This window comes from Sinocyclocheilus grahami, unplaced genomic scaffold (genome assembly GCF_001515645.1).
Source record: "Sinocyclocheilus grahami isolate Dianchi unplaced genomic scaffold, SAMN03320097.WGS_v1.1 scaffold83.1, whole genome shotgun sequence".
Classification (NCBI taxonomy): Eukaryota; Metazoa; Chordata; class Actinopteri; order Cypriniformes; family Cyprinidae; genus Sinocyclocheilus; species Sinocyclocheilus grahami.
This window is the reverse complement of record NW_015505262.1, coordinates 62840-71363: the sequence shown is the minus strand read 5'-3', so window position 1 is coordinate 71363 and position 8524 is coordinate 62840. Positions and strand designations below refer to the sequence as shown.

The following is an 8524-nucleotide window of genomic DNA, read 5'->3' as shown; positions in this document are numbered from 1 at the left end:
TGTGTCAGCGATGGGGCGGGGGGGGGGGGGCGTCCATTTTTTTGGACTCCTTTTTAATGGTTAAATTACATTTTATTAATCAAAAAGCATGTCTAATTAATTAAGATCATGAAACTTAAACAATTTAACATGAATTTATTAAAAGTTTAACAAATATTACGTTTAGGGCCCTATGAAATGTTTTATTTGTCCAAACTTGTGTTTTATTGTAACAGAATTCTGTTTTAGCTTGTCTAATTTGAAAGCATAAAACAAATTTAATTTATTCTTACAATAGCCTTATGATTTTTTTTGCTCAGAAATTCTGTGTTGTGTATTTACATTTTGTTTTAAGGCATAAAACATTCATTTAATCTATCTTTTAAGTAATGAAAATTAAACGCATTAAATTTTTGGGAAAATAAAGGTAATTTAATATTACAATTAAAACATTGAAGAAATATTGAATGCTTATTCCTTAAAAATAATCCCTTTTAATAATTTTAGTATTAGCAGTCTGTTACGTACATTCTACTCAACAATAGTAATATATTTCTGCTAATGCCCTCAAGTTACACCGAACATTTATTTTGACGGGTTGCCGTGAATACCATTACATTTCTGTGTGTGTATGACATGATGATAGTTTTACTGAAATGAAACGGTCAAATGCTGATGAAGTGACTCTCAGAGCAGTCGCCGCCCCCCTAATATAATGGCAGGGGAAACACTGACCTAGGATGGCTTGAGGGTGAGTAATTTATGGGCTAATTTTCATTTTTGGGTGAACTAACCCTTTAAGTGAAGGACATAGGTTGCTATGTGTATCTTGTCATGCTGGTTTCTCAAAGAGTGTAATGTGTTTTGACCTCTAATATGTTACACCAGCTGTGACTTAAACTTTCAAAATTTAAGGTATCGATATCGGTCTATATCAGTTTGGAATCCAATCTCATAGAAACCTCACTAATTTCAAACACTGGTCTAAACTATAGTCTAGCGGAGTACCAACCATGGTTTGTCTTCAGCAGTTTTTTCTTTCTTTTTTTTTCTTTTTCAGTGTCAGTGTACTTTGTTTTAATCTAGCTAAGATCTAAGACCAGCTTAGTGAGAGACTGTTATGTCTGTGTGTCTATTTTCATTGTAGATATGTTTTGTAGCATGCATTATGCTTTGGTTTATTTATTGCAGCACTGATTGATGTAATGTTCAGTTGCTAAATAATGTAAAAGCTGTGTGGATTGATCAATAGCTCCGGTGGAATTAAACTATTATTATTGCTTTATTAGTGTTATGTCATAACACCCTCTGATTATATAGATTTACTAGCGCTTCATATATTTATATACATTATTATACACTCTTATACCGTTTTATGTAAATGTAGACCAGAGTCTGCTCTGAAGATATTATATATCAAAAACCCACTCAGTCCAAAAACACAGACCATAACAAAAGACAAATACAACAACAGAACAGAATCCACAGCATCACATATTTACATATATACTAAAGCGCCAATGGTTCCACATACTTGAGAAAAGTCTGACTGAACTTAGTACTGGGTTCGTCAGTGTTGAAATTATACGGTTTACAGATTCCGATAACCTACACATACATCTGTACATGGTATTACGCATTACAGCAGCGCACATTGGTTCACCAACTATGACAAACATTTGGCATGCACTGCTCCATCGTGACACCTTAAGCAGCAGCCTCATTCCATCGTCATAAGCTACATTTCAGAGTTTCTCCATGCTGCTCTTTCTATAACGTCGCCACAAATAGGCAGTATACATAGGTGTACAATAAGCTTTAAAAAGTGTATAAATATAAATATGTCCCGGCCGTGCACAAAGGTTTCATTAAGCAATGTTCTTACATACACTCAATGTAATACTGTATTTTGCAGGTCCCATGAAAAGGAATCGAGGGGGAGTGGAGGTGGATTTTGAGACTCCAGGCTCCATCCTAGTCAACACCAACATTCGTGCTCTCATCAACACGCGCACCTTTGCTGCTTTTCCTCCTCACTCCCAGCAGCAACTGCTCCAGCTTTTACCAGAGGTGGACAGACAGGTATATTTATTAAAGGCTTTTTAATTTTCACTTGTTACAAGTATATAAAAAAAAATCTCACCAAATTTTTCAATTCTTTTAATGCATAGGTTGGCCCCGATGGCCTTGCTCGGCTAAGCAGCTCGGCCCTTAATAATGAATTCTTCACTCATGCGTCCCAGAGCTGGAAAGAGCGTCTAGCTGAGGGTAAGTGTCTTAGTATTTTCCTATAAAATATGAAAAGAAATTACAGAAACTGACCAAGACTAGTGGCTCTAGATAATTTACTATAATGGTGGATAAAGTGGAAATATTTTTACTCTCTTGAAGGTGAGTTCACACATGAGATGCAGGTTCGCTTCAGGCAAGAGATGGAAAAAGAGAAGAAAGTAGAAGCATGGAAAGAGAAATTCTTTGAGGAGTACCATGGCCAAAGGTTTGATAGCCTTTTTTAAAAATTCTTAAGCAGTGTAATTCCAAGAATTGTGGTGATATATATATTTTTTAATTTCCCCCATTTATTTCTTTAGGTCTGGGTTGACGAGAGAAGAGGCATTAAAGCTCACAATTAGTGATGCTGGAGATGTTGCCGGTGCAGTTATTGACTCTGATTCTGCTACAGTGGCTACACCCAAGAGGCGAAGTGTTGGAAGAAGACGGAGGGAAGGCCGTATCAGACGGCGTTCACGGGCTGACCTCAGACGCAGGGCTCGGCGCACACTTTGCAAAACTACAACAGCAGCTGTACCTTTAGCAGAGACAACAGAAAGCACTGCAACTCCAGATGTTGAACCATCAGTTGCATCACCAGTCCCAGAAACAACAGCAGTTCAGGGAGAGGTGGTCCTTCAAACAGACCTTGGACTGGAAGCTTCAGAAGAAAACCTTTCTGCAGAGGCAGTCCCCTCCCCTGCTCCTGTACCCACACCTCCTCCAGCTTCTACAAGCTCAACCTGCGATGAACCAGAAGCTTCCACTCACCTGTTGCCTGAAGTACCAGAACCAGCTGTTGCATCCACCTCCTCTCCTTCCTCATCCTCCTCTTCAACATCATCATCGTCATCGCCCTCTTCTTCTCCCTCCTCTGCCTCAGAAAGACAGACTTTTGCTGCAAGCTCAGATTCCTCTTCTTCCTCTTCCTCCTCCACTGCTGCTGTTGCCACCGACCCACTGGATGATGGGGCTTCGGTCATTACCACTGGTACAGCAGGCACTGGCACAAGCAGCCGGGAAAGCAGCCCTGCAGCCAGTCCCGCCACAGCAAGTCCAGCAATTCAGCTCAAGGAGCAGAAGAGAAGGCCAGACGAGTCCCAGGCCTTCACCAGCTTTCCCGAGAAAAGGGCGCGACTGGATGAGCGTCAGTCCTTTCGTAACACAGTTGACTGTGTGCACTCAGAAAAGCCACAACCTACAACAGAGGAGCCCAAGGTCCCGCCAATCCGGGTATGTTGGACACGTTATTTTTTTCAGATTAGTCTTTTGTACACCTCATTGTCTTCATGTAAACCGCATCTCAAATGAGTGTTTCTTTTCTGCCCATTCCTCTAGATACAGCTCTCCCGGATCAAACCACCCTGGGTCAAAGGGCCGCCAACGTACCAAATCTGTCCCCGCATCGTCCCCCCCAGCGAAGGGTCGCGGCGCTCTGGGACAGGGGCGCGCACCCTGGCGGACATCAAGGCCCGTGCCCAGCAAGCCCGTGCCCAGCGGGAAGCCGCTGCTGCTGTTGCAGCCTCTGGGGATGGGGGAGGGCCTGGGGGGAGCGGCCCGGGGGGTGGTATTGGGATACCGGATCGCTCCAGCGGGAGGCGTTCGAGAGAGCACCCAGGTCCCATTGAACCTGGAGGAGGAGGAGGCAGACAAGGAAGAAGAGTTGATTTGGAGGAGCAGGAGTCGCCTGCGAGCTCTCATTCGTCTGGAGCACAACTACAGCTGTCCAGTGTAGATTCAGCAGACAGGCCTCAAACCTCCACCCCACTGACCGAACCATCTCCTTCCTCTGTGTCTTCAAACCCATCTCTACCACCATCAGAGTCTCCGAAAACACTCACACTTTCACCACCTTCAACCGACAGCCCTGCTTCCCAGGATCAGGTGGAAGAGATTTGTGGAGTGGAAGAAGTGACTGCCTGCCTAAGTGATAAAGCCTCAGAGCAGACCTTAGACACCCCAGTGCCTACGCCAAGTGAACCAGAGTCTTTTTGCAGTCACCAAGAGGGGAGAGGTGAGGAAGCAGAGTCCAATGAGAGCAGAACAAATACCCCTGTTTGCACCTCAGCATCAAATGATGCTGTTTCTTTAGTGCCCACCTCTATACCAGACTCGCTGCCCCGATTTGGTGCCCAGGGTGTGGATGTCATCAGGACTTTGGCAGCTTCTTCTCAACCCTGGGAAGGTGAAAAGAATAGTGGTGAGCATCACCCAGGGACAACTGGAGTTATCCAGCATGGCTCAGACTTGAAAATACCCAAAGAGACACTTGTTACAGCCCGAAATGGATGGGTAGAAAGTAGTGAAGAGCATTCCATGAGAGAGGGGATGCTCCAAGATCATAGGAATGGAGGAAATGATGATGATGGCAAATATGAATCAGCCTCTTTGCCTTGTCTACCAAGTAATGGTGGCGAAGAAGACACTGGAGCACACAGTGATTCTACAGAAACAGCATCTGACTTCGAAAATGAAACTCAAGAGGATGAAACAGTGGACTGGCATGGAACCCAGATTAATAGTAATGGCATGCAAGCTCAGAATACAAAGTCGCAGAATCAACCTGTCATTCAGACCTCAAGTCGATGCATTTCATCAATGTTGAATATTCCTCAACACCAGCAACCAGTCATACAGGCCCATATATCTAACCCCAACCATATTCAAACTGTCATTCAGGCTCGTTTCCCTAATGGTGTGTCAAACCAGCCTGTTATTCATCCCCACAAGCAGCATGCAATTCATTCCCAAGCTATAAACCATGCTCAGGACCAGATTACCACTGTGCCCTCACAAGCCCAAATGCAAGCTTACCTGACACAGACAGAGAGGGACAACAGTAGAAATCTACGGCTGAATGATAATAGCAATGGTGTGAAGCTGTTTGTCTCAACAGAGGATGACGCCAAACCTCTCAGCAGAGGGTCTGGAGAAGATTTTGTTTTAAAGAATTCTGCCGTTCCTCCCATTGGCAGAAGAGTCCAAGGTTCATCTCGACCAGTTTCCTCTGTAGAGGCCAACAACCCTCTTGTCACCCAACTTCTTCAAGGCAGCCTACCCTTAGAGAAGGTCTTACCACAGCCTCACTTGGTCAGCAAGCTGGAAATTAATCAACTTCCAGGTGCCCCTGCAGGTAACTCAGCCAGTCGTAAACCTCAGAGAAATCTGGGACCACGTTTTAGAGGCCCGTCTGACTCAGGAGGATCTATAGAAACTGGTGGCTCTGACTTCCAGCAGAAAGCCCCATCCACTCGAATGTCTCCTGGACCTGGTCAGAACTTTGGTTCTTCACCACCGGGTTCTACTCCATCTCGAATGGCATGCTTGTTTGAGGAAGCTAGCCCAAGATCTGCAAATGTTCAGTTCACGTCTCAACCAGGAGGTGCAGTGCCCCCAGGAGCTGTACCTGTCATAACACCCCTCCCCTCAAACTCCTCTGCTAGAACCTCAATGGACGTAAACTCTCAGAATGCTCCAGTTTATGAATCAGCTGTCATTAAAGAGCACCCTGGACCTCTTCCTCCAAGGGGTGAAACTCTGGAGAGGCCAGCTGGCTTTCAACAGCATCCTAACAATCTCTCCCAGTCTGTGTGCAGAACCGCACCTGATGCTCCCTCACCTCCCAATGGTGACCTTTGTCCGTCGGAGGTTTTACCTACTATTAAGATTAACTGGCGCCCAAGCAAGCCCCAACCACCTCAGCATCATACCTATCAGCAACAGCTCTCTCCTGTAGCTACAGTAAAGAATGAAGTCTCCTCACGTCCTTCGTGCCAACAAGCTCTGACCAAAAACTCACCTGCTCCAAACAGTGGCAATACGTCTGTTGTAATAACCAAAAAGGAGCCTCTGGAAAATTTTCATGGAGGTGGTGGAGCTATGGAAGGACTGCTAAATATGGAAATGTCTCTTGTTAGAATGGCCAAGAAGGAACAAGTCAAAAATCCATATGCCCGCCAAGCAGAGACCTCCGCTTCTCCTGTCTCCTCCTCCCCTTCCTCATCTGCCTCCAGTCTCTCTTACCAGCTATATGGCAAGCTACCAAAACTACAGCAGAGTGGGGGCAACGGAGGGTCCTCATCCAGTTTCAGTTACACAGCTAATGTGTCTGTGGTGGACGGTAGCGTGTTCTCCCGCAGTTTAGCTGATGGTGTGCTGCAGCTAAGGCCACGTGTGAGCGTTGGCAACAGTGGAGGACAGAGTGCTACCCTTAGCATTCAGGCATTTGCGGACAGTGCTGCAGAAGAAGTGGCTCTCAAGTGTTCCTGCCGACTTAAGGCTATGATCATGTGCCAGGGCTGTGGCGCTTTCTGCCATGACGATTGCATTGGCCCCTCAAAACTGTGTGTGTCATGTCTGGTTGTCAGATAGTTTGTTGCAGCTCTTCCAAACTGAGCCGGTTAGTCGGAGCAAATGCTTTGACCACTCCAGACAATTCTAGCCCTTAGCCTGTGGCTGGACCCCACCAGAAGTCTTGGACTCTTGTGAGCAAAGAATGAGGCTGGACACTGCGGTGTTTAAATGGACCAGATTTTTTAATTTATTTTTTTTGATGGGCCAGGCAATACAGTAGGGCTGGAAGAATACTTGTAAGATAAAATTCAGTCTGTATTTTTGTTGCATATTTTTTCTATTGCTGTTATGATGGTGTTATTATTAATATTATTATTATGATTATAATAATAATGATCGTTATTATTAATATTGGTATTACGTGAATTTACATGGCACGTTGATTGTAAATTGTGCCTTTTTTTCCCCCAACAAAACATTTACCTCATCTACTTGACACCAGTCATCAGTTCAGTGTGAAAATGGTGACGTTCCTGGTTGTTTTCTTCTTTTGATGCTTCTCTGTAAAGAGAGATTTAGGAGAATTTTGTGTGTAATGTCTTGCAAAGAAATATTTTTTTAATCATTAAACAAGAAAATTCATTTTTGTTATTTTGTAAGTGCTTTAACTCTTCTTTTTGTTTCCATTTTTATTTTCTTATCCAAAGTGAAGTCCAGTCTGTACTTGGCGGTTAAGCACAGTATTCAAATCTAATAAAGCTGAAAGTGAGCGTATTTTCTCTTTGATCTTTTTTAACTGAGGGTAAAGTGGGCCAAAGTTGTGTTTGGGGGAAAAAAGTATCATTGTATCATCACAGTGATACAGAGTATCAATGTATTTGTTTCCACAGCATGTGCACATATTTCTTTTAATGTCACCCATTTCACGAGTTCGCACTAACATATAATAGGATTGAGCAATTAGTAAGCATATTTGGCGTGCTGTCCAGAGGGAGGGCTCCGAGCTCGGGAGAAAGCCCGAACCCCGAGAACGCCCCCTATCCCTAAAAAATGGGGTGAGAAATAGAATAGAGTGAGGAGCTGGGGTGGAGGAGGGATGCTTGAAAACTGGTTTGGGACAGAGGTAAGTTGGCTGTATATGTGTATGTGTATATATATATTTCAGTTTTTCCTTTCTCTTTGAAGTGTTACAAGCTCCTGGTGCATAAAGAAGATCTGTAAAGTTGCAAAGACTAAAGTCTCAAATCCAAAGAGATATTCTTTATAAAAGTTAAGAGTCAACCACGCCTACCTAAAACGGCTCATTCTAACACGCCCCCACATATCTACAACAGGATGTGGGAAGATTTGCATAACTCCGCCCAAATGTTCACGCAAAGAAAGAAGGCATAACTTTTATTCTCGCTGTAGTATTGTTGCCGCTGCCATGCCATGCCATGGAGACGCGGTTTTGTTGTGAAAGCAAAATTACTTTGTTTGGCCTTCCAAAAGAGGACGATATCCACTTCATCATGCCTGGAGCTGATCAGTGCTGGTCGCTGAGGAGATACATCAACTTTGCGCTGTGGATCGCCGGATCGGCTTTCACTGTGGACGAAGCGGAGTCCAGCCCGGGGTCGTCACATGCGGTTGCCGCAAGCCCGCCGGCCGTGCTGTTCTCAAGCCCGCCCGCCTCCGCTCACTCAGCCTGCCGGCCATTCCTCACTCTAGCCGCCGTGTGTGGCGCGGGGTTTTGTTGTGAAAGTGAAACTGCTTTGTTTGGTCCTATGGCCTTATAATGGGTTTTAATGTTTTCGTCTCGTCGCTCCGGCCTGACAGGGCATCACAGTATGGTAGGGGCCTAACATTTCCGTCCCATGCTTCAGGTATTCGGCCAATCAGAGCACACCTCACTTTTCAGACCGATGAGCTTTGTAAAAATCATAGAGGAGAAACAATAATGTACAGTATGTGGAAAATAATGTCTTTTGAACCATAATCC

At 44.5% G+C, this 8524-nt stretch overlaps 1 protein-coding gene across 3 annotated transcripts in view; it reads left to right on the top strand.

Annotated features, from left to right (window-relative positions):
* The window catches only part of LOC107586510 (putative Polycomb group protein ASXL1), a 26241-nt gene extending 18924 nt beyond the window's left edge, over nucleotides 1–7317 (top strand). For 2 of the 3 annotated variants that reach the window (XM_016273904.1, XM_016273902.1), the window contains 5 exons: nucleotides 1895–2061; nucleotides 2151–2247; nucleotides 2371–2476; nucleotides 2571–3483; nucleotides 3589–7317. In XM_016273904.1, coding sequence (XP_016129390.1) covers nucleotides 1895–2061; nucleotides 2151–2247; nucleotides 2371–2476; nucleotides 2571–3483; nucleotides 3589–6621 — 4316 coding nt within the window. In that variant the 3' untranslated portion in view covers nucleotides 6622–7317. The remainder of the gene's footprint in view (nucleotides 1–1894; nucleotides 2062–2150; nucleotides 2248–2370; nucleotides 2477–2570; nucleotides 3484–3588) is intronic. The other variant, XM_016273903.1, reaches the window with a different exon arrangement.
* The last annotated feature ends 1207 nt before the right edge of the window (nucleotides 7318–8524 follow it).